At 35.7% G+C, this 25,793-nt stretch overlaps 1 protein-coding gene across 2 annotated transcripts in view; it reads left to right on the forward strand.

The window, feature by feature from the left end:
- The window catches only part of cfap46 (cilia and flagella associated protein 46), a 55,970-nt gene that overhangs the window by 24,965 nt on the left and 5,212 nt on the right, over positions 1-25,793 (forward strand). For both annotated transcript variants that reach the window (XM_023327787.1, XM_023327788.1), the window contains 33 exons: positions 112-243; positions 332-494; positions 2,617-2,683; positions 4,028-4,166; positions 4,254-4,437; positions 4,827-4,980; positions 5,437-5,654; positions 5,876-6,154; positions 6,771-6,929; positions 7,329-7,477; positions 8,834-8,932; positions 9,007-9,064; positions 9,199-9,351; positions 9,999-10,199; positions 10,270-10,376; positions 10,634-10,813; positions 11,319-11,454; positions 13,179-13,376; positions 15,446-15,628; positions 15,745-15,852; positions 16,560-16,742; positions 16,902-17,075; positions 17,741-17,838; positions 17,914-17,990; positions 18,357-18,508; positions 18,747-18,853; positions 19,929-20,005; positions 20,251-20,412; positions 22,276-22,361; positions 22,785-22,845; positions 23,871-23,903; positions 24,578-24,671; positions 24,764-24,876. In XM_023327787.1, the coding sequence (XP_023183555.1) occupies positions 112-243; positions 332-494; positions 2,617-2,683; positions 4,028-4,166; positions 4,254-4,437; positions 4,827-4,980; positions 5,437-5,654; positions 5,876-6,154; positions 6,771-6,929; positions 7,329-7,477; positions 8,834-8,932; positions 9,007-9,064; positions 9,199-9,351; positions 9,999-10,199; positions 10,270-10,376; positions 10,634-10,813; positions 11,319-11,454; positions 13,179-13,376; positions 15,446-15,628; positions 15,745-15,852; positions 16,560-16,742; positions 16,902-17,075; positions 17,741-17,838; positions 17,914-17,990; positions 18,357-18,508; positions 18,747-18,853; positions 19,929-20,005; positions 20,251-20,412; positions 22,276-22,361; positions 22,785-22,845; positions 23,871-23,903; positions 24,578-24,671; positions 24,764-24,876 (4,484 nt within the window). The remainder of the gene's footprint in view (positions 1-111; positions 244-331; positions 495-2,616; positions 2,684-4,027; positions 4,167-4,253; positions 4,438-4,826; positions 4,981-5,436; positions 5,655-5,875; positions 6,155-6,770; positions 6,930-7,328; positions 7,478-8,833; positions 8,933-9,006; positions 9,065-9,198; positions 9,352-9,998; positions 10,200-10,269; positions 10,377-10,633; positions 10,814-11,318; positions 11,455-13,178; positions 13,377-15,445; positions 15,629-15,744; positions 15,853-16,559; positions 16,743-16,901; positions 17,076-17,740; positions 17,839-17,913; positions 17,991-18,356; positions 18,509-18,746; positions 18,854-19,928; positions 20,006-20,250; positions 20,413-22,275; positions 22,362-22,784; positions 22,846-23,870; positions 23,904-24,577; positions 24,672-24,763; positions 24,877-25,793) is intronic.

The raw sequence follows: 25,793 nt of genomic DNA on the forward strand, positions 1-25,793 counted from the left end.
AACAAGGGCTTGCAACTGAACATAAGTTTTGCCCGATAGGGTTTACATGTTTCTTTGGTTTAGTTCATTGACTGATAGATTGTTAGCTTATTATTTGCCATGTATCTCTAGATATGAACAGACTTCTGTGAACAAGATGCTGAGCGGTGCAGCCTGTTTGAGGGGTTTGAGCCTTGTCTGCATGTCCAGTGGAAATCTTGACAAATACAGGGAAGGTTTGAAAGTGATTCTGTCCGGTGTCAGGTACTGTTTAGAATAGATTGATAGATCGACTAATGCCTCGGGCTCAGCTTTAATCCGGCTGTTTTTTTTCTCCTTCCCTTTTTCATAGCATCGCAGAGAAAACTGGCAGTCAAGATTTGTGTGTCACAGCTGCTGGGCATTTCTGGAACGCTTGTCTGCCGCTGACACAGAGCCCTCGGGACAAATGGTGGCTCAAGGAGCACCTGGAGAAGATTCTTAATACCCTATTTCATACCAGGAATTGTGCCAGTGTATCTCATCTCATTTGTACTCTTGCTCACAGTTTGAGTCAGAAGTTTACATACATTCGCCTGGGCTCTGAATGTCACTAGGGCTTTTAGTTGTTGTCTTCTGAATGTGAAAAGATGAAGTTACAGTGTTGGTTGATTTTGAACCACAAGTTTGAGTAGGTTGAGATTTTTCTCTAGTTCACTCAGTGGTAAAATTATACTTAAAGGTTCAGATTTAAACATACACGTCCCTCAATATTTGAGTAAATGTTTTGTATCAGTTTTCAAGCAAACCTTTTTTACAGTCACCATTATTCTTCTGGCAGGATATTTCTTGGCATAATTGACAGTTTATCTAAACTGGTTGGTTTTCTGATATGGACTGAGGATTATCCATTCCAAACAGTTTTTATGTGCGTTTGGAATCATTATCCTTTTTGAACATCCAACTGTTTACCACTCTTAATTTCCTGGTCAAATCTATCACCCTCAGATGAAAGAAAATTGGTAATCCTACTATCACACTATTGCATGTCTATTTTGCATTATAATGGCATAGAAGAGCTTCACGACCACCTTTCTTCATCTTTCATGATGTAACACAGTTCAGGCCACTGAAATTTCTGCTATTGTAGAGAAAATTGATGGTGTGAACATCACAATTTGCACTAGTTCATATAAAGTGCTGAACTTTCATCTGTAGATTGTTTAGTTTAAAAAAATAATATGACAAAGAAGTGTTATCGCAACAGCAATGTACCCGACCTTGTTGCAGTAAAACATTGTGAATTTTACACCTTTTATCCAACAACACATCCACCATAAAGCTATGGACAAATTAAGAATTATGCTGATCTGTTAGCCAATCATAAACTGTCAGCAGTGAAACAAGTTTAACATATACACGAGATGAGAGACAGTATAGGCTGCTGCGAAACTAAAATCTTCAAGTTTGAATACAATATCCACCTAGAGTCCTGGATAAAAGTTTCAGAAACAAAAAATTTTGTGCTTTGCACAATGTGGGTCAATTAATAAAAATAGAGGACAACCTCCAAATTATCCAGCTTGACCTTAAATCAAGAGCTAGATGGTCCAAACTGGGTGTTCCACCAGAACAATTATCCCAAAAACTCAGTCCGACTTCATTGACTTTCCCAAGATTGTTCCAGAAAACCAGTCAGTAAAAAAGCTTTACTAATTCTGAGAAAAGAACATGTCAAATATCTTGCCAGAATACCAGGACTATGATAAAACAGTGTTTCTGCAATTTAGTGGGGACATTTATTCAAATGTTAGTGTAGAGAAAACAACTTATGCACTCAATTGTTGATTTTTAAATTCATTGAAATTTTATGTTGCATCATTGCAAGCTACAAAAACCTTTCAACTTAAGCATTAAAAATCACAAACTGTAATCTAGTATTTCAAGAGTTAGAAATATTGTTTTTATTAAAACAGCCAGTTGATGCTTCACTCATTTAATCATTTGTTCCTACTTGCAGCTGCAATTTCATCCAGATGATTCCTATGAAATGAAATCAGTGCTGCAAATTACCACTCAAGTATAACCTTTTAAGCTGGATAGCAGCAATAAGATCCACTCTATTATCTTAAATTGATGGTGAAATTAAACAAGTGAAAAAGTTGTTTAGTGTGGTGCAGAGGAACTTTTGAGTGTGTTTTCTTCAGCATGTGAGGCTGAAGTCATTCAACTGAAAAATGGTTTAAAATCTTTAATTATAGGAGCTAATGTGAGAATTTAGAAAGATGCTCATCTGTTGTGCTTTTCTTTTAAGTGCCACATTTTGCCACCTAATTAACCTGCCTGACAGGGAAAAGCAAATCACGTCATTTGAAGGGCATTTAAAGCTGTTTTGCATTATGAAGTGAAATCCAATGAAGAAAGAATATAGATACTATAGCTAGGTAAATCGTTAACTGAAGTAAGTTTCCACTTGCTTTGATACACTTCCTTTTAATGTACATGATATCGTCTTTATTGTATGCCTTAAGAAAAAACCCCAACTAATCCTAGATAACTGTAAGAGTCCAGCATTAGCTCATCCACAGCTAAACAGCAGAGTTGTGTTTTTTTTTCTTCCTGGACATAGGTGTAAATTTGTCCCTTCTCTCTTTTCAGAAATGTGAGAGAAAATCAGGGGCCATGAGGGAAATGCCTCAGGGGAGTCCTAGTGATGGATCAACAAGTTAGTTCTAAAAGGAGTCTCACTTTCTTCAGCTGTGATTTAATCCATGACAGATGAAAAGATCACAACTCTCCTAAGTGACCTATGAGGGGCTTGTTTTTATGAGTGGCTAGCAAGTCTTGCTACGCCTTCAACTGTTTTCAAGTTTTTCACTTTACAACCACAAACTTCAGTGTATTTTATGTGAAAGTACTGCATCATTGTGGAATTGAAAAAACATTATAACATGTTTCAAGGTTTTTGACAAAAAACATTTCTTAAAATTGTGGCATACGGGTTCAGCCCAAGTTACCTCCCTGAAAGGTAACTCCTTTCAGGACCTCTTTCAGGGTTACCCCCCCTGAAAGAGTTATGCTCTTTCAGGGTAACTCTGAATCCAACTTTCAATCTAGTTAGAACAGCTTTCTTGTTCCTCTGTTCTTTGGGAACAGAGGAAACCCCAAAGAAATGTGCTGCTACCACAATGATTCCAAGTGAGGATGTCGTTTTTTCAACAATGCCGTTATTATTATCATTTTGTCATGAAAATCAGATTTGCGGAGTGCACAGCTAAGTTGTTCTGCCGACAGTTTCTCCTTCCTGAGCTGTGGATCTCTGTAACTCCTCCAAAGCTACAATGAATTTCTAGGCTGCTTCTCTGACTAATTCTCTCATTGATTGTCTTATCAGTTTAGGCGGACGGCCATGTCTTGGTTTTCTTACAGTCCTTAGCAGGAGATTGTTTAAAGCTTGGGAAACGGTTTGCCTAATTCTGTTGTATCCCTAAGCTGTCTCTTGCATTCCTTGGTGTTCAAACTAGTGCTGAACTGGTTTGCATGTTATGGATTTTTAAACCTTGCACTGTATAATTCAATTGAATTGATTCTATATTTCTGTATTCAAATTCGGTCTTGAGATGAAGTTTGTTGTGAAATTGTGCCATATTAATAAATTGTATTTAATTCATGATGCTATTTGTGCACTAATGTTGTCTAGCAAATCTTGGAGGCCTTTAAATTACACACAGGTAGCTTCTAGTTACTAGCTAGATGACAACAGAAGGCATTTGGTTGTATTGGATTTTATCTAGGCGTGTCAGAGAAAATAGTGGTGTAATACAAATGCATATCATAATTTTCAGATCTTTGATTTGTTAAAGGTTTTGAGAAGTATGCACATTTTTTCTTTCACTATATACTGTAGTCCTTCACTTAATGGCACATAAAATCCCAATAAAAAACTTAAATTTGTGGTTTTATAGCGGTAAAATGTGTAAGTGTGTAAGGGATAGGAGTACTTTTGGGAGTGCTTTTGCAAAGCACTGTATGTACTAAATATCTATATTGCTATTTTATGTTTTTTCAGAAGATACTAAAGAACTCTGTTTGAGAACAAACATTATCTGTTTGCTGGTCTCCACCTACATGGACAAAGAAGACTTTACACATTCTCTAAAGCTGCTGGACAAAACTATAATTGAGATGACTCCCAGCAGGCACCGGCTGTAAGTTACAAATGCATTAAATTGCAAAACAAGAGGCATTCTACAAACCTGAGAGCTCTTGATTGTCTTTTCTGTTCCTTTTTCCAGAAAACTTTTCAAAACTCGCATACTGCTTAAAGTACGCCTGGGAGAATGCATAGAGATTGACATGGAGTTGTTACAGAAGGAGGGTGAACAGTGCTGTTCAGCGATGTGGCACCAGGCAGCTCTGTGTGGGATCACTTTAAAGCAATCGCTAACCTGCTACCAGAACGCCATCAGAAGACTCACGGTATCACTCACGGAGACTTGAAATTGTCTCTTTCAAGTCCTTTGAACAACAAAAATGAATGTCATCAGATGAATTCAGATTGACTGTATTGATCTTTGAAAAGTTTTATCCACAGTTGTCATTATCCAATTAAAGCCTGGGTATAATGCAACATATTATTTTGTGCTGAAAGTAAGGGACTCTTTAAAGTAGGATAAAAAGTCTCTACCACCATCATGTGGACTTGCCATGTCATTGCACCTAAGTGTAGAAAAAGATATTGTAGCATTGGTCTGGAACAGGAATAAAGTTGCATGTTTTGAATAGGGAAAATAGGCTCTACAAAGTAAAAATTCATGGTGTACAGACGTAAAATAGTCATTTTGTATTCTTGTGGGATCTGCCAACAGAGCAAAGAGTTTGAGTGGCAAAAGGTCAACCTTTTGCTTGAATTTGGAGGGTGGCTGTACTATCACAACTTCCCAAAATCTGATGCCCAACTTCAGGTTCAGTGGGCCATAGATATCCTCCTACATCTGGAACCCAAGCAAGAAGCAGTACCAGGTTGGACTCATTATGTTGTCTTGTTTTTATCACGGACTGTTTTCTTCACACACACATACAACCTGTAAATTTTATCTGCCATTATTTATCTATAATCCATTCCCTAACATTCTTGTATATTCTGTATAATCTGTGCATATAGCTCCCATATTTATATTTATACACAATATCTATATCTCTTTGCTATAACCCCTTATAGTCCATACATACATAGTCTTGTACATCTGTAAATAAATATTTATATCTTGTAGAGCACTTCTGGATAGATGCAAACTACATCTATGCTTGTACTGCTTGTACTTGTGACAGTGCAATGACAATAAAGTCGAATTCTATTCTATTCTATTCTATTCTATTCTATTCTATTCTATTCTATTCTATAACAAAGCTGTCTCAGGTTACGTATGTTTCCAGCACCCAGCAAAGCTCTAATTTATTATCTTTTTCCATATGTAGATGAAAGTGTGCTAAAACACGTAAAGAAAGAGCAATCTAAGTCCTTGATTGGAGTCCATGGACAGTTCACGCAAAACTTGTCTAACCTGAAGGAGGTGCGCACACTTGACCAGTTGACACAGGCACACACACTGCTCGCTATCATGGCAGACAGGACTTCACCTGAGTATCAGCAAAACCTGCTTCGAGCCTATACCTTCGTTCTCCAGATATGGCAGGTACTGCATCACCATTTTTACAATTTAACTTTGACATTTTGGAAGTCCGCTATAGATCCACACTTATGGGGTTCCTCAAGAGTCTAGTCTTGGTTCACTACTTCTCACTCACTTCTGTTATAGTTTTAGTGTAAATATCAACCAAAACATTTAAGCTAATTTTGTTTTTGTTTTTTTAATGGGTCACATATACAGTTCATTTTTGTCATATTTTATGGCAGGTTTCTTTGGCGACAGCCTCTGAGATTTTAAGTGAGATGATGAAGAATGAACCAATCCCTTCTCCCACTGATTCGTCCAAGAAAGGCAAAGGCAAAGGCAAGGGCAAAGACAAGGGCAAAGACAAAGGCAAAGACAAGGGTAAAGACAAGGGTAAAGACAAGGATAAAGACAAGGATAAAGACAAGGATAAAGACAAAGGTAAAGACAAGGATAAGGGCAAAGATAAAAACAAAGGTAAAGACAAGGGTAAAGGCAAGGGTAAAGACAAGGACAAAGAAGTAAGTCACTGAATTTTCTTAACTCATGTTAACTCATGTTATAAGCCTTTCACAATAAACAATTAATTTCATGATGATTAAAATGACCTTAATAATTTCCATTCTGAAGATTGATATTGTTTGAAGGGCTATTTAGTTTACAGAGACTTCATAATCCATTCTATTTATGGTTTCGTTTGTGTGTGGTTTTTATTTTGTTGTATCTATTGTTTTTGGTCATTGTGTTTAATTTTGAATATTTAAAATATCTTCCAGTGTTAAGTGTTCTTTACAAATTTGAGTTAATCAGTGTTTGAAAGAGTGAATTTGTATTATTATGCCATTATCAATAAATTACTTTAAAATTGTCTCGAAACAATATTATCATTTATTTAAATAATTGATATATTCTATATGTCAATTATATATTGACATATATGTCAACAGCTGTTTGCCATAATATCTGTAAATGATGGCAAAATAAATGAATACTTACCTGGTTATATGTAAAATAAGAAGTGGCAAAATAACAAATTTCTTGATTAAACATATCTGTAGGTACATGTTTGATTTCTTTGTGACTTGACAAAAAGAAATAGACATAAGTGTCAGCTGTCTTTCATCTCTGTGTGACCAGCTTGTCTCAACAGAAGACGAAGACAAGGCTACAATGGATGAAAGGGTTCCTTCGACTCTGAAAGAATGGGCTCAGTATGTCTGTCCTGAGCTGATGAGACAGATATTCAAAACCACTGACAGTCCCCACTGCATCAACAAATGCAGCTTTTTAAACCAGGTACGTCAGTAATATAGCCCACTTTCAGATTTTCCAGAGTTATAACGATGGTCCGCATATGTTGTTGACTCAAATTTATTTTTAACAGTAGATATTTTTAAGAGAAGCCAATGTTGTGGTTTACTTTTAAGGAGCACTGTCTTGCAAAAATCTTTACAACACTCAAACTTCTTATGTTTGCAACATAAAAATAGTGCATAATTGTATTGAGGTTCCTCTGAATAACATTCTGTCTTGTTGCAATGCACTCTGATCACCATGTTGACATTAAACATCAGCTAGATGGAAGTTTGTTTAGTTAATATGAATCCACGTATAAAATGATATGTTTCATTTGTTTGTGATGGAAGACTATTGATTCTAAATCCTTATTTTTCTCTGCTGTGTATTTTTCTGCAGAATCTAAGCCTGTTTTATCTCAGGCGCCTGGAACGAGAGCTTTGCTCTTTGTCTCTCGATCATCTCACTCTACCCATACTGCACCTTGCTGAGATTATTTCTCTTGACCTGCTTCAGAGGAGGAGCCTCTCTGATCTTTACAGACTCAGGTAAAGTCTCAATGAAAGGGACAACATCTGCTTTGGACATTAAACATTTCTATAACACTTTATTTGACAGGTTGTGAATAAGACTGTCATGACACTGTCATAAACATAACATAACACCTGTTATGAACATGAGTAAGTCTTCATGAATATTTATGACTGTTGTCATAAAGTGTCATTTGGTAAATCATGACACTTTTAATACAGAGTTGACATTATTCAAAATGTCTTCATTATGACAACTTGACATTAACCAAGAAATTATGATCTGACATAAATTTGTTATAAAAGTATTACTGATTAAACTTTAAAAATGATGTAGCTTTATGTTAGTTAAGCTAAAGTTTAATCATGTGAAAAGTTCAGACATTTATACATGTTTTTGTTTATTGATCAGATTGCATAGCTTATAAGATTCTATGATATATTAGAAATTATAGCCATGAGAATGCCAACATATGCCAACATATTATATGGGGGTTTATAATATACTACCCAGGTATTTTATCACACATACCTCTGAGCTAGAGTTGCATGCTGTTTAGGTAAATAAGATCTGCTGATGCTGAGAAAGTCGCTCACACAGGAGTGTTGCTGCTTCGGACGGAAACGTAAGGAGATCATGAGGTGCTCTTAGCACCTCCTAATCCTAACCCCCACTGTAGCCTTCTTTAATCTTCTAACTTTCCTGGGTGCAGCAGAAATATAGATTTTGTTTTTCAAAAACAGAATTAAACTATATAGTTTATAAAGATAAATTGTTAAAGCTGCTCCCAAATGTGACAAAAGATGAATAAAGCAATATTCTGACATTTTCCCCCCAGAGGTTACAGTCTACAATATTAGTAAAATCAGTTAAACTTTGTAGTTATCTGCAAACTATAGATTTTAAAGTAAGTGTGATAATCCTGATGAAAATCAAAGCCATTTAATTTGTAAGCCAACCAGCAAAGAAAAAAAATCAATTACAACATTCAATTACACTGAAATGTTACATACAGCGTGACTAGTTTATTTCCTAAATCTGTTATTAACCCACATTCCTAAAACCAGTGATTGTTTGAATTTGTGCCTTGGAATATAGACACTGTAAACATTCAAATATGCATGGAATATTACTTTGACTTAAGATTTTATCTCCTTTGTCTCCACAGGCAGCTAAGAGCAGATGTATTAAGATCTATACATCTGCAGAAAATATTCATAAACATTAGAGATCTGGAATGACTGAAATATTGCATGAAATATTCAATCAGTCCAATTCCTTGTGTTCCAGGATTACAGTGACTCTGTTGCTTATTTAGCCAACTCCTATCTAAGATTTACGTTTCTTATTTTTTTTCCCATGTATCTAACTAGAATTGCGAACAGATGTGTTGAGCTGGGTTTTGGATCCCATTCACCATACCAGGAGATGCTTTACAGTCTGAGTAAAATCCAAGTAAACGAACAAATGAAGTATGTAAACTCACGCACAAAAGTTTAAAGTTTGAACATCTTTCTTAAAACTGTTTTTCAAATTATTCCTGCAGGTGCCGCAAAGAAGTGTCTCTTTCAGAGTTGAGAAGGCTTGGCACAGAGTACCATCAGGTCAGCTGCATCTCAAAATGTCCATTCAAGGTTTTCCTAAATCTTTCAATTGTTTTTGAACATCTTGTTTATATAAAATATGTAAACATCTGTTGGTTTTAAATGTGATTGTTCTGCATGTTGGGAATTTTCAGAAATCTGAAGTGGATGAATACATTTCTTCTGGGCAGTTGGGTGCAGATCTGAGTTCTCATGATATTTGGCTGGAAAAAGCAGAAGTTTGCCTCAGCTTGGGTCTTTATCAGTCAACCAGACAACTTCTAGGAGAGGCCCACATGGTGGCTAGAGTAAGTTAAAAAATTATGTAACATTAGCTGCGTTTGAATTCAGCCGTTACTTACTTTTCATTACATTTGCAAATTCACAATAAAACAGACATTTAGAAGTTAAAAATTAAAATGTATTCCAATACTTTTTTTATTTTCTGCTCTTCTGTTCATGATTACCATCACCTTTCTGTGTTCATTGTCTACTTTTACCAGCTTTTAGCTTGAAGCACTCTGGTAATCAGTTAAAAATAAAGTATTCATTATTTCTGAAGCCTGTGCAGACAACTAGCTCCAACAAAATTATCTAGAAAAAAACATTAAATGAGTTGGAATTTTAAAGTTGCTTTTGAAAAAAATTTAACTGGTGAAATCGACATACTCTATTATCTGTAACCAAAATCTTTCTTTATGTTATTGTTTGCTTTGAATATTTGATAGTCATTTCCAATAAGCTGCTTTATTGTTATTGCAATAAATATAATCAGTAAAAAAAGCCCTAGCAAAAATTCATATTCATATTATTATTTTAGTCACATAATAATGCACTGAAATGGTTAGAAAACTAAAACCTTTAATGTGAGTTTATTTATTAATTGTTACACATTTTTACACGGTATCCCAGTAAAACTGGTCAACACTGTTTCTTTGACTTTATATACTTTCAGGAACTTGGAGATGAGAGAGCTGAAGCAAAAAGTTTGGTATGTCTGGCAGCTCTTGCCTGTGAGGAGCAGAATTTTGCTCAGGCTCTGATTCTGTTGGATAAAATCCAAACCCCCAAGGGTGACCATGATTTCTGGTACCACCTCACTCTCACCAGGGTAACGGCTGTGGTGGGACTGAGAGACGAAGCTTCACAAACCAAGGTGATGAAACGACCCATGGACTGAAGATTACATACTTGTTTCAAACAATAACATATTTATGTTTTTACAGGTTGATCAGATTGTCAAACAAGGTTGTGAGGCTTTGCAGCTGATTGCAGAACTGCAAGTAAACAGAGTTCAAGAGCTCAGTTCAATGATCATTTCCTTAGAAAACAGGTAAATCTAAACCTCTAAGCATGTTAAGCAGTGTTTAATTTTGTCCTCAGTGGTTAGTATGACTTATTAAATATTTTTAACTGATTTGTAAATTAAAAATAAACATCTGCTAATGGTTGCTTAAGGTCAAATCTAATGTATCTGAACCACTTATTTTTAACACAATTAAAAGTTCAAACATGTTTTCTAAGAATGTTTAAGCTTACTATGCTCATATATGAACACGATATAATTCAGGGTGTTGTGCTTTGTTTCAGAGGTGCAGTTGAATGTATTCGAGCCATTTCTAATGCTACTGCAGAGACATCCAGCACTGAGGTTGTTGAGAGGCTAATGGCTGCATGTGAGACACTCAGACTGTCTGCAGATAGTCTCACCAAGTTCAACTTTGGACAACAGGCAGCAGAGGCACATAGAGATTGTGCATATGGTCTGAGGTCAGGCCATTGCTCAGCTTTTTGAGCAGAACTGAATTTAGCAAGCAAAATCAGATTATTTTTGACTCCACAGTTCTAAAAATGTTATTTGAAAATAAATTCTTAACTAATTGCTCAATGCTCATCAAACATAGTTTTAATTAACCCAGCATTACCTTTACAGTCTCCATGCTGTTTTTTGCAACTGGACATGTTTCCACACAGCCAAATGTGTTTTGTAAGCAGGGAAAACCTGAGCTTTTTTAGAGCCATCTAGCTAAGAAAATTTCAGCAACAAGTAGATGAGAGGTAGAGCATTCCTTTTAAAAACCTCCATTCACTGAAAGATTTCCTCTGGGATCTTATAAAAAAAAGAGTTTAAACCATTAGAACAGCATGACAGAAACTTTTAGCAATTTTGAAAGTTTATATTTAAAAAACAGAAACTGTTGTCTAAATAAGAAACAGTAACACCTACACAGGCTTTCTCACACTCTTTCCTACAAACATTTTTATTTTTCTGCAGGATTCTGGCTGGAAAGGTCACTGACGAAGAGAAGAAACATCAATACCGGCTTGATGCCGTCTCCCAAATGCAACTGGCTGTCGCACAGCAGGAACATGTGATACTTAGTGCTCAGAGGCTGTTTTCGCCTCAGGAGGTAAATAAAGTGTTCCCTCAGAACGTCGCTTTCAAGGGGATGATGTCCTCCCAGAAACCATGGGAGGGATTACATTTCACATGTTCATAGAATCCTTCTATCTTTGGATCTGAATGAGCTGCTAACATGTTTAGCTCATAAGGTTTAGAGAGCAAATCCTTAAAAATACGCCTGCAGACTTTTAAAAACTACTCACAAACTTGGAGTACAGGCATAAAGCAAATGATAAAACGTTAGTGTTTTAGAGTTTTTAATAATAATAAGCTGTTGCAGAAATATTTTTTAGACTCATTTATTAACATATCCATAAATAGAGTCCAGTGCTTCCAAAAGTTTAAAGCAGGGTTAGCTTATAAAACAATATCCCAAGCTTTGAACATCTCACACAACTGTCATCTTGTAATATAAAGATTACAAGATGACTGCAAACCTACTAAGAGAGACACTGTTGAAAGAAACCCATCAGAAGTTTGTTTTGCATTTTGCAATCTGTGAAAGTTCTCTCCTTTGAGCTGAGCCCTGGTATAAAGTGCCAGCTGTGAAATTGTCACATAATAAAAACTCACAGATTGTTTCTAACCTTTAGGGAAGTTTATTAACAAACAGCTTCATGTGAACAGCTTTGAAAGTTGATAGTTTGGCTCCAGTAAGAGCCAATCACTGTGGTGAAGACTGCTGGCTTATTTAAAATATGTGCAGATGGCAAATGTTATCATTGTAGTTAGATTTTTTGAGCTTGTTTTGGAAGAAGGATGTTATTTTGCTTTTAGAAACCTATTTGTAACTGGTACAAAGAAATAAAATGTTTCATTCCTTTGATTGCTTTATTTTAAGTCCTTTATGCAAAGCTTTGCGAAGTATTATTTGTCAGCAGCAGATGGGAGTTTATATCTTCCAAGCACTGGAAAAAAAATCTACCGTAGATTCAGTCTCCTGAGAGTCTCTGTGACAGAGATGGACTGCCATACTGTTGGCTGAAACTTTGAGTCAAATGTTGATAGAATCATGAAGCAAAATGATTGATTTATGAGTTCTCATAGCTGCTGCAAATCCTGGTTCAATTGATTTTTTGATGAGATGTGTGGAGGATTTTCTCCAGCCACAGTGGAAAGAAGCCATGTTTTTGCCCTTAGCCTTCAGCAGATGGAGCCAGAGCCCAGTTTTACACATAATTGGCATCCAGGCTGCTGTGCAAATTCTGTTTCTTGTGCTTACTGATGTATTTTCAGAAAGCATGTGCCAAAGTCATTTATCATTCTGAGGAAGATTAAATTAGATTTAATTTACATCTGCCCCCTCTTGGATGTTTTTTCACATTTATCACAAGCTTGTCTAATCATACATAGTGACTTGCTTTAACTTCTTCACTTTTTGTCATGTTTTATCCCCAAGTTTAAATCAATTTTATCAAGATTTTATGTGACAGACCAGAAACGAAGCTTTTAATAAACGTGTGGCAAGGAAAATTATACTTGGTCTTAATTTTCTTTTCTCGTATAAAAATCTGAATGGTGTAGAATGCATTTGTATTCATCCTCGCTGAAACAGTGCTTTGAAAAATCACCTTTTGATGTTATAACATCAAGATATTTGACATCATTGCTTTTATAGTACGATTAAGTTATCTACTATGATAACTTAATCTTGGTTTGAATATTGGTTATATTGTGTACATCTTCTCTTTTTAGATGTGAATTTAACATTAGTTCTCACACTCTCTCCAGAGTTTCAACCTGTCGCAGAAATCCATAAGAAAACTTTTGGACCTGCGAGTGTACATGACAGAGTTATGCATGGTAATTCTGGAGGAGAATTGCCCTAAGCAGGCAGAGGAAGCTTTTGCCCGTTTAAAGAAGACAACTATTGAACTAATCCTGGAAGAATTCACAAGAAACTCACCAGAGCCAGATTCTACAGAAATGGTAAGAGATTTTGAAGTTACACTCAGTAACAAATGCGAACAACTGTTAAAATACAACTGTTAAAATAACTATTTTAACAGTTTTAACAATCATAGGTAGAAAAAAACCTATGATTTACAGTAATGTTTCAAGAAATTTAGACTGCTTATGAACCCTTATCATAGTATTGTTTATTAATAACAAAGTTACCAAACCAGTCAATAAAATCCCATGTCAAGTTTCTGTCAGATCATGGCAACACAAAACCAAATGTTTACATCTTCCAGTTTCAGAGATGCATGCACTGATCCCATCAAAAAGGCTCCATGAGGCTGTACTGTGCTTAGTGAAGGTCAGAAGGACCAGAGCTGGTCAGCGGTCACAGATGTTGCTTTCTCAACAATCGGTCACATTGGAGAAAGACTGAAATTCAGATGTCTGGATAAACTCTGCTGTCTGATTTCTCAGACTTTTTTCCAAGAGCAAGCAGAATAAATTTCAAAACAAGAGGAAGTTACAGAACACTGTCTTAATCTAAAATATTTTAAATAGGTCACATGTGCTCGCATCAGAGTATGTTATGAACTCTAGGAGAAGGTTCAGGGTTCCCCTGTACAAATATAAACATTCATTTGTACCACTCTCCATTAACCTGATGAATGGCAGACTAGCAGGGCCTGGACAGAGTAACAGGAGGTCCAGACGATGACCCAGAGTAGTATGTAGAGGATGCATTGTATGTGAATGGGAATGGTTATAGGGATGTACTGCCGATCTGACATTTTGCTTTCATGTATTTTTTTGTTTTTATGCATTTATTCATGGTTGGGTGGGTTTTTATTGTTATATTGCAGTTTTGCCCCTGCCTCCAAGATAAATTTCTCCTATGGGAGACTAATAAAATTATCTTATCTTAAATTGCTAACTTATTTTTAGCTCCTCTTACTGTGGTTTCATGTTACAAGAAAATGAAGCTACCCTTTGTTTCCAGTGCCTATAAAGTATATGCAATGTTGGAGGTTTTCCCTTTTTATTGCTTACGCAAATCAATCGTTACTAACTAATATTGTGGTGGTTAAAATTTATCCACAATAATGTGAGGCATGGACAAAGTCAGACAGAGAAGGCCTTTAAACAACATTAGAATGTTGCTGCTGAAGCTGGTTCTGAAACTGAATAAATAATAAGGTCCTTTGAGATCAACATTTTGTTCCTTGTTCTCTATATGCTCCTTTTTGGCGCTCAGCTAAAATGTCCTCATAAGTGTCAGTTTACACTTAAAATAGTTCTAAAATAATAGTTAATAGTTAGCAAAATGCCGTTTCACATTTTGTTACATAACCACAAACTCCAAAGATTTTCAGTAAAATTTTATTTGACAACCCAGCACAAAGTTATGTAAAAATGAAAACAGGACACCTGACTTTTCGTTCTGTTTTTCATTCTTTCACTGAAAAATCTGAGATTAAATTGTGTACAGCTTGACTTTGTTTACCCATTAGGTGGCCTTTGAAGGAGACAAGATGTTGTTTAAGGATATTAAAGTGGCTTCATACAAATACAACCCACATTTTTCAGTATTTTATTTGTAAAATGTCTGATAAACCAATACATTATTTTTCATCCACTTCACAAATACACACAAATTGATGTTGATCTCTTACATAAAATCTTAATATTGTGCATTGATGTTTTGGGGAAAAGGTTTAACTTGTTCAAGGCACTGTACACATTAGATATTTAACATTGCATTATGTATTTCTATATTTCACCTTTTTTTTAATTAGAATCCAAATGCAGAGTGTGTCAGGTTTTCTTGCTGGATATTTGTGTTTCTTTGCGAAGTAGCATATTATACTCTATTCCCTGATTTAAAACTGTGAAAAGGACTTTCTTCCAAAATATATTAACCTGTTGATAGCACTTTGTTTCCAAACCGTTTATTTTTTTCTGCCAAATTGTGAGCACCTATAATGGCATCCAGTCAAATCTGGAAAAACAACCTGTTTACTTGATTGTCAGATCTAAGTAATTGTTTTAGTTATGATCCATCGCCACATTTAGTCTTAATTTGCTTGTGTGTTATCCAGGACTGCACAGACAGAACGTTGGGGCAGAAGATTCTCAGCCACCTGGCTGCACTCAACTTCCAAACCTCTGACAACATGGAAATCCAAGCTCACTGCCTGAATATGCAAGGGAGGTACCTGAAAGTGCTGGCTATTCTGAGAGAGCCCATGTATGTGAAAGCTCTCTGGCACAAACATATGCAGGTAAGTGAATATTAAACATGTGCAGTCAGATTTTAGATTTTTTTTCGGCTTTTGAAAGGAGGTGGCATTCTTATCAAAATGAAAACTTGTGTTTCTTAAACATATTTGTGCTGTAGGATGCTTTGCCGAACATTGTTCCCACGGCAGAGGAGAATTTGGGGAAAGGCAGTGATTCAAGCAGCAAAGAGCCGGGCTGGACCGCTGACAGAAGTGCGGAGCAGCAGGTACATGCCTCCTGTCAACTGACCCCATCAGCTCTGACTTCTCTCTAATCTGGGATCTTCAAGCTCAAACTGTCTGATCTCACTTAAGACTGAATAAAAAAGGGTAATGTAGTTATTATGGGGGAACACTTTGATAAATTATATCTCAAAGATTAACAACTACATCTACATCTTAAATGTGACCTTTTATGCTTCCTTGAACAGGCTATGATAATGTCTATGGGCCATACAAAACATGTTCATTAAATATTTTGCACATTCTTAGATCATAAGATTTTAGTCTGGTTAGTTTTGCCTATTTTGACCTCCTTTCAGAATGAGCTGTCTTGTCACTTTAAATCCAAATGGCCACGGCCCACAACTTAATGTTTACACTTGCACATGTAAATGGCTGCTAACAGATGTGAAATTATACAACTGTACATCTTGGGCTCTGAGGCAGACCCAAACGCAATAAAAGAGCTTCCTGCACAACTAATAAGAATGCAGAAAGAGGGCAGCACTGAGACGGTCTTAGGCCAAATGTTACAGAATTAAATGGACGTGTTTTAGAACTACAGGCTACCAGAGTTTAATACAAAACTTTAAGAAAATAACACACAACCAAAATACAAATGAGCGTTTCTATTTTTTATTGAGAATTGTTTTGATGGCTGTGGTTGGTGATGTCATGTTTCGTTTGAAATTGTGGCGTTATTGTGATGTAGCAGTGGAAAGACGAAGCACAGGAACTGCTGGCTGAAGCAAGTAAAGTCCTGTCTGAGTCCGCCAGGCTGTGTCTGCAACACAACCTACCTTCCGCCATCTTGGCTGAGGCCTCCTTTCATATGTTGGACTGTAATGGGCAATCTGACCCTACAGTGACCGGTCAATACCTCGCCCTTTATCAGGTACTGCACTGCTGCAGGTTGACTGAGCATCACATAGTACATATCTTTAATTGTTGGAATTATCATAAAATGCATATAGCCTGAATTAAATGCAAACAGCTGTTATGACGCATCATATTGCCCCTCAATAAAATCATTGGTCTAACTCCTTGTTCCCAGAGCTGCTGCACTGTTGCTATGGCGGCCGAGCTCCTAAACTGTGCCTGCGCTGACACCTCTGTGTCCCAGCTCTCAGCTCTACTCAGCCTCCACAGGAATCTGTTCGTCTCCCAGGAAAAGAGATCCAGCAGCATGCTGAAAAGATCGGAGGAACAGCTCCTCCACCTCTTCAAGGTACAGGGTCACTAAGCACCCTTCATGATTTATAGATGCTGTCACACGCAGTCCACTAAACTTTCTTCATGGGTGGCATAATGTTGGTGCTACTATGATGCTTGCTTCAAATCTGCAGAAGGGGTTTTAAGTCACATAAACCAACTTGATGCAAATATATTCAATTATAAAATTCAGTCATGTCAGCAAACTGGTTTATGCAAAGATGCTGCAGACTTTAAAAAACAGCAGGATGCATGTTAGCTATTGACTAATGATAGTGAAATCCTTGCAGTATCACATTTTTAATGTCAATTTTACAGAAACATATAGATATACTTTGCTGTTGTTCTTTCGCTTTGCTTTTTAAAAATTTATAAGAGTCTTTCATTTCTAAAGCATCTTTAGAAATGAAAAGGTCAAAGGTTACACCCCATAATTCAAGTCAGTTATGTTATCGGGCACACTTTTTCACCAGACATCTTTTGTCGATCAGCTGTTCTTTGATTACATTTTTTTCCTGCATTATATTGAAACCGAAAATACTTTAGTCTTAACTCTAAATTCTAAAACTTGAATTTAACTGAAAGTTGCAGGAACTTTGCCAAACATATACATCCACATAGAGACTAATTTTTCTTCTTATCCTGCCAAATTTGTGATCCTGAAATTGCATTTTTATGCAGGCCTTCCATCAGCTGACCATCATTCCCAAACACCTGGATATCCTGTCAGACATCCCTCCCAACATGAAGATCTTGTTGCTTCAGCACTCCAATGACGGGTAAATCTTTTGCTTTCAGTCAGTTTTTATCTGGTTAAACATTTCCATTTATACATGGGTTTTATTTTGTTTTAGCTCTGAACTCTTTGGCTGCTTCTGTGAGACAACCAAAGCTCCAGAAAATCCAAAAGCAAAGACTCCACCTCAGACAGGTTTCCTAATTTTCATCCTTTAATTAATGCAAAAAAAGACAGTCTCAAAGGAAGAAGTGTCAAATTATTTTGTGTACACTGAAAATAAAATCTTGCTTTCCCTTTGACCTCTTCTCCACTGGATGTGACAGTGAATAGCTTACACAAATTATTGATTGTTTTATGTGACCTAGCTGCTGTGATGGAATAGAGAATGTGTTGTGGCTGGAGAGCAAAGAGAAGTTCATTAAGCAGAGAAAGCATTGAGGCAAAAACATCAGACACATGAAGGGAGAAAGAGAGAGAGAGCTCAGGGGGACCAATTACAAAGCCTGCATGTTTATGTGAGTGTGCATGTCTGACTGTTAGTCACTTGTGTTGTTGCAGTTCTGGTGCCATGCTCGCAGGTGGCAAAGGTTTCAGTCTGCCCGCAGGCACTCAGGGCACTTAGGGAGCAGACTCGGGTCTTTGGCCTAGAGAACAAATATTCAGTCCTGGAGGATGAATCCAGCCAGCTGGAGACGTCCGAGGTGCATCAGGTATCACTGAGGCTTTTCTTTGGCTGTGTATTAAACAGAGCAGCCCTTATATAAACAAGCTTACTCCAGTGTAATTCTTATCTCAAACATGTTTTTACCTAATGGGGAAACTTGGGACAGCTCATTTTTATTACCAAACTTCATGTAGCTGAATAGGATAGTAATCAACGGTGAGAAGCAATAAATTCTGAATAATAAAGAAAACTGCCTTCACTGTCTGTCTTCTTCTCACACACAGAACACGACGAAAGACAGAGAGTTAGAGCTTCACTTTGGAGAAATAGTAGAAAAAATGGAGGACTATTTGAATCCACTTCTATCTCAGTTTGATTTCCCTTTCATCAGGTGACCTACAAAAAATATTTATATATTTCTTGTCGTATCACAACTACAAACCTCAAAGTTTTTCATTGAGTTTTTAATTTGAAAAGCCAACATAACTTGCTGTGTAATTGTGAATTTTAGGGCAATATAAACATTCTTTTAAACATTTACAGTAAGAATCTGAAAAGTGTTGGGTGCATTTGTATTCACCAGATTAGTTGTTGCTGTTGAAAACCATGTATTTTCCTTCCACTTGGCCTGTCGCATAAAATCTCATTAAAAGACATTGAAGTCTGCAGTTGAAACATTAGAAAATCTTATAAAGTTCAAGTGGGTTTACACAAGACACTTGAAGTGCCACTGGGAAGTTTTCAAACCCTTTAACCATTTTAAGCATCAATGTTTAAAACATTTTAATGCTTAAGCTCTAAATGATCAGATCAGAGGACTTTTTCTTTTGATAAATGTCATTAGTCTGTCAGGTGTCTTTTAGTGACATCCAGATATAGAATAGAATAGAATAGAATAGAATAGAATAGAATTACTTTATTCATCCCAGCAGGGAAATTATTTCGCAGTTACAGCAGCCTAGAGACAATTCACACAACAACCACCACTGAGTAGCAATTGTAAAGGTATATGGCAAAGGCATGATTGATGAAAGGAATACATTACATTTCCTGTTGTTTTATAATGTGTCACGATTTCCCATTTATTCATATGCACTTTATCTATAGCTTGTAACATGGGGAGCCATATTTTTGGAAGACTGTCAGCATTTTCAACTTTTTGTATCAAATTCTTGAAATGCAACATTAAAATCTGCATTTTGAAATGACTACTGTATGTGTATTATAACGTAACATCACACATGTTACATAATTATGTGTAATTATTCATACACATAATAATTATTCATAATTATCTATGAATTATCTTCTTCATAGAGCTCGAAGAAATTCAGAAAAGGTTTTGCTGGCACTTTGTAGCATTCTAAAGAGTATTTTTCTGTTCTGCTTATTGTGATCCATATAAATACTTTATTGTGCATTTCTGTCAGGAATACAAATATTTGTGTTCCTTATTCTTCCATCAGGTCCCAGACTATCACTCCACCCATCTCTGAAAATGAGCAAAAGCAAGTAAAAGAAGAAAAATATAGCTCAGATAAAGGTAAAGTGTTTAGTATCACTTGCATTTCTGCTTGTATTTAGCCTCTTTCAAATATATTATGTGAAATAAGTTTCTCTTTAGACAATCTAAAAGGCGATATTGTTGCTATACATGTGCCAATATGTTAACATTGAATGTTGATAACTAAGGACTCTGCCAAAGTCACAAGAAAGAGTGTGAACTGTGTAACTATATAAATACAATTTTCAAAGTCATAAAATATATTTGAAATTTTTTTCTTGCAGTTGACAATGGAGAACATTTGGTGGTTCTCGCTGACAGGAAGTTGCTGGACTTGCCTCTGGAAGCCCTGCCTCTCCTACAAGAGGAAGGCCTGGCTTCTGTGTCTCGAGACTTTTCTCTGCAGCTTTTCTTCAGTCGTCTCAGTAGAGAACAAAGCCTGAAAGGTATAAAAGATACAAAGAGAATAGATTTCAGTGCTGATTTTAGATGTTAGTACAGTTTCAAAAGCTTGTGTCACTTCCAAGATTGCACTGCATTTAGCTCGACACACCTTCCCTTAACTCTGACCAGATTCCTGGTCATGTGTTCCTCTCTCACATGTTTGCTGGGTCACCTGCTCGGCCTGTGGGAAATTGCAAACAGGAGATCTTTTAGCTATATATCAATATTTTGTTGGTTTGAATTTTTTTTTTTTTTGCCTTAATCAATTAAATCATCATTTAAAAACTGTATTTTTTAATTATTTCGCTGTTTTTTATTTGATTTTGAAGTCTGTTTGATAATCTTAACCATGACAAGAAAAGCAAAGCCTCAGTAAATATTTAAATGGGACATAGTATTTTTGCATCCTGTTATTTCCTGTTAAGCAATAAATATAAAATATATTATTTTGTAAGAAACCTCCTTAGACCCAGAGAGACTGTTTTCACTTTACTTTTAGACATAGAACACTTCCAGTGAATTAACTAATCGGATTCAGAGTTTCAAACTGTGTAGTCAGTAATTAACATTTGAATGTACTAACAAAAAGTTGATGACTTGTTTCAGTAACTGGGAGCTGGGTGTACAAACATTTTGGACTTTAAAATACCCATTACTACCAGTAAGAACTCCGTTGACAAACTAAACTGAAGTGTTTCACTGTTGCCTCAATAATTACTGAACTCAAATCTTAGTGAGAAGTTCATCTTGACATGTGCAAAGTATGCTCTGAACACATTTACACGACTGTGTGTGTGTGAGAATGCAACAAATTAAGCAGTATTGCATCATCAATCATGCATTTCAGTCTTATCTGATGCAATTTCTTCAAAACATTTTCATATGCTTTGGCTTATTTGGACACCAATTATAGTTTTAAGGGTTATTATTCATTCTGTGTATGTTTTCTGTATCAGTAACACACTGCATAAATGAACAATTATAACTGAAGCTACTTGTTATCTCTGTGTTTTCTAGAAAAGACTAATGAAGTGTTTTTTTTTATTAAATTTAAGTTAAATATTTTCTTTCCAGTTTGTTTTTAAACTTTTATTCTAGAAATATTTCTGTAAAGCCCCTTCCCAAATATGAAACAGCTTTTCATAATGCCTTACGTCCTTTAGGCAACACATTAATAAATGTAAAATAAGAAGCAGTTGGGACACAAGCTCCCATCCTGCAGATATCTGTACCACTATAAAGTTTTGATCTTAAAATGCTAACAGTGAAGGTGTATGTGTGTGACTTAACAGTTCCTCATGCTTTAGAAAAAAATACAAACTTTATCCATCATTCTGTGCTCATGTATTTATCAATCTCTATCTGAATGACACATGAATGACAAAGCTGTCATTGTTATTTTGGGTTTTTTTCCCCCTCTACAAAGATAGATAGATGGCACAATCTAAAATCTATCTTCTTTTAGAAATTTCTAAAACTAAATACACAAGATTATTAATTTTATATCTTTATGTAAAATGTGTTCTCTAAACTGTTGCATCCACAAGTGAAAAATAGTCATACTTTATTAAACAAGAAAATTTTACAATTGCATTTCTTAGTGTATCTATTTAAACATGCTCTCCCAGACAATTTTAATGAAACTATATATAAAGAGTTAAGTCAAGTGAAAAATCTGTTTTAAGTTTCAGAGGAAGATGGAGGTTGCCTCCTGCAGACTACCTTTACTAACACTCTTAAATAAATGTCAGTGATATGCAAATAAATTCTAAGGAAGTTGTTTTCTTTTTTTAATCTGTCCAAAAGCTGTGTAAACTAGCCTGCAGACAAGTGTGTGTATTAACTCTGCTTCCTGTTTGTTGTAGTTGAAAGTGACAGCAAAAAGGAGCCCAAGACCAAAGGTGGCAAGGGAGCTAAGAAGCAGGGAGTTAAAAGCAAAGCCATCAAAGCGGTGAGTTTACTAAATTAATCCGGGCCTGCCAGATACAGACAGTAATATAACTTTTCCCTGCTGTCAGCGATGCCACTTATTTAAGTTCTTTACGCCTGCCTTTTAAGTGCAGTTTTTCAATCAATTACATAATGTGTTTTCATAAAGATCTTGTTTGGAGCCTCAAAGAATGTTTCCGAATGATGCCATGCACTAGTTTTATGTTTTTTTTATTTCAGCTGTTTTTCCCTTTGAGTTCTTCAACTCTAACCTTTAGTGTGGAAGTATTTGCATATTGTCTCATGTTATACTAACAGATTTTATAGATGTTTGTGCATGTGTAATGCATCAGTCAATACCTTGTTTTTAAATTCAGTGTGTGTTGGGCCACCTGTATGTGTTTTTCTGCTGTAGCAGAATATTAATAGTTTGTTGTTTACACAGGCATCTGCCAATCCTGTGTTGCCTTCCTACACATTCACAATGGACACAACAAACTTGAAATGTATCCTTTCCGATGAAGCTGTTTGAAAGAACCTTTACAAAACATTACATGTGACTTTATACTTAGAAATGTTTATAAGGTAAGAACATTTCTACACTGTTTTTACATTTTTAGGAAAAATTTATTTTGCATGAATGAAGAACAGAGACATTTTCTACTATATATTTGCCTTTATTACATTAATGGCTTTCATGTTGTATGCCTTTGCACACATATACAGAGGCTGACATTTGATGAACCAGGCATCCAGTAAATTATAAGTTGAAAAAATAAGTTGCTTCCATTTTCTTTTAATATCAAGAAAAAATTGAAACAATTCCCTCTTTTATATACACTTAAAACCAAAATCATCTATTTGTCTGGTGGATTTAGTTTTAATGTGGTCTTTCAATTTTACCAACATGTTTCCTCTTTCTGGATTTACTATAAATATTTTGAAGTTGCCCAACCAGATTTCCAACTTGAACAAAAATTATTTGGACGGAGCCAAAGATTGGGGTCATGGTGAGATTTCACACTTTACGCTCATCAAGTAAATGTGTCATCAAAATACCAGAAACACCTAAGAACCTGTTCAGAAATCAAAAGAAGGGTCCTATTGTTGAAGTGCCAATAAATATTTCATATACACTTATATCATTTTATGTACATTTTAGCCCCAAATTATTGGTATGTCTCATATTTTTAGAGTAAAATAATTTTTCTTCAACCAAAATATTTGTTGAAAAGATGATATAAACAGTTAAACGAATATCAATTTATCAATATCTTTGTTATTTCATGTCAAAAATAATCCATTCTCCTTTCAATAATCAGTAAAAAAATCGTTCTTGAGGTTGGAATGCCTCAAGATTGTGCCATAATTGCCTCTCTGTAAACACTGAGTATATGCATGCATTTATTAAGCATATCATGCTTAATAAATGTCTCTCACCCCCAAAACTAGTTCAGTAGTAAGTAACCATGAAGTGTTTACTGTTTAGAAAGTAAATGAAGTTTGTTTTACCTTAAAATACTCTTTAAAGATATTGTTGACCCTTACAAGGAAGGCCAGAGTGGTAAGAAAACAAATTTACACTGTGTAATAATTATATATTATTATAATTATAATAATAATGCTTTGACAAAACTAAGAGTGTATGCCTGTATGTATGCTCTGTAAAAGAATGTATTAAGCTGGATTTATGGACAGCAAAAACATGACTCCACAGAAAACTGATTTCCGTTACCTCTGTGTTTCCTCTGACTTCATTTCTAATCTCTGATTATAAAATTTGCTAACTTTGAGTTGTTTCAGTCACTAAAAGCAATCGAACCAAAAAGTCTTGCTGTTGCGCTTGGGTATGTTTGTGTGTACTGATCAGAAAAAGATGTTTCCAACCAACCTTTCACCAATCTGGCTGAAAATCACCCTGTTCAAATCATTTGCCAATTTCTCTTCCTGTCTCCAGTAGTGAGCAATATTAGGTAAAAGTAACGTAATTGCTTAGCTTTCCATCTTGGGGTTGAGAGGGCAGATGAGACCAGTTTGACTTGTGTTCATGATCTGGTTCTTGTGTGGAAATGGTTAGCCAGGTTTGCAATTTCAGGATCAGATTCATCATTACTGCACTCAACTCCTGAACTGTTAAATCTTTTTTTGGAAGCTTGAACATTTAAACAGTATTGTGTGGTGTGCAAATTAGAGATACAAGGTACTATATCTAAACTGTTTTTTGTTTTTTTTACATAGAAAGGGCCAGTCTGACTTCAACAATGAAGGAGGTTTTAGAACAACACAAGCAGCATCTTCCTCAACTCTGGAAGAACTTCTTCAGCAGACCCAGGTTGGAAATCTTTTGCTGAGATTATCTGTACTTTTAACATATAACGTAGAAAGAGACTTGCTCTCCACTAACAAATGTTTATATGTGTTAAGTCTTTTCGAGATAGAGCAGGTTCTGTGCAAATGCAGTGCCTTCATTTACATGGGGATGGATCCACTGCTGGCGAGCATTCCACCTGCCAAAGTCGCAGCCTTCAATCTAACCGGTATTGGACACACAGCAAATTTCAATTCATGTTTTTTCCTCTGTGTTTATGACAATAGAAATGTATTGCAAATGTGGGAGATCAGTAATTAAATATCTTGATTTGAAGTACTCTGTATGAACCAAAAGCAAAAACAAAAATAATGCAAATAACAAGGATGAGTTTAGCTGAATGATAAAGCACTATTTATGTATCAGATTTAATAAAATAACTCATGTTTATTTATAAAATAAATGAAAATGTTACCGAATACTAAAGAATGAGTTGATTAAATCTGATGTGAATCTGCAAGCTCTCCACTTCATAAGATAACTTAATTCAAACATGACAATCTTACATTCCCATAGTGCATAAAGCACGCAAATGTAACCACTACTTGATTTAATTAGCAATAAATTCAGTAGGAAAGTTACTTTTGTTCTAGGGTCACACAGGAGGATGATAAGCATACAAGTTTTAACTACTCAAGTTTATTTTTCTTTCCCCACAAAAAAATAATAATCCAGGTAACACTAATTACCTTAATAAAATTAAGCTATAAAACTGAAATTGTCCACCCTTATATAAAAATATCAGATTAATATATAGAAAATTGAGGGTAGTTTTTTTAAACAGTAGCTTTAAAGCTTATTTCAACAAAAGAAATTACATATTCCAGTTAGTCCTTCAATATAACAGTTCAGTCAGTCAGTTCAGTCAATGTGCACATAAGTTGTCCGTTATGAAAATGTTCATGAACAAATAGTTTGTGGAATAAAAAAAAAAGATTTGGGGGCCCCCTTTTAGTTCAGTAAGCTTATCTGTTGTCCACGCAAAACATCCAGCAGCACCAGTCCCTCCGTCTTTCCAGGCTTCAGTCCGAGTCACAAAGATGGCGGCGGGACCCTCCTGGTTCTGGAACCACTGGCTCGTTCAGA

Source organism: Xiphophorus maculatus, chromosome 22, assembly GCF_002775205.1.
Source record: "Xiphophorus maculatus strain JP 163 A chromosome 22, X_maculatus-5.0-male, whole genome shotgun sequence".
Taxonomy (NCBI): domain Eukaryota; kingdom Metazoa; phylum Chordata; class Actinopteri; order Cyprinodontiformes; family Poeciliidae; genus Xiphophorus; species Xiphophorus maculatus.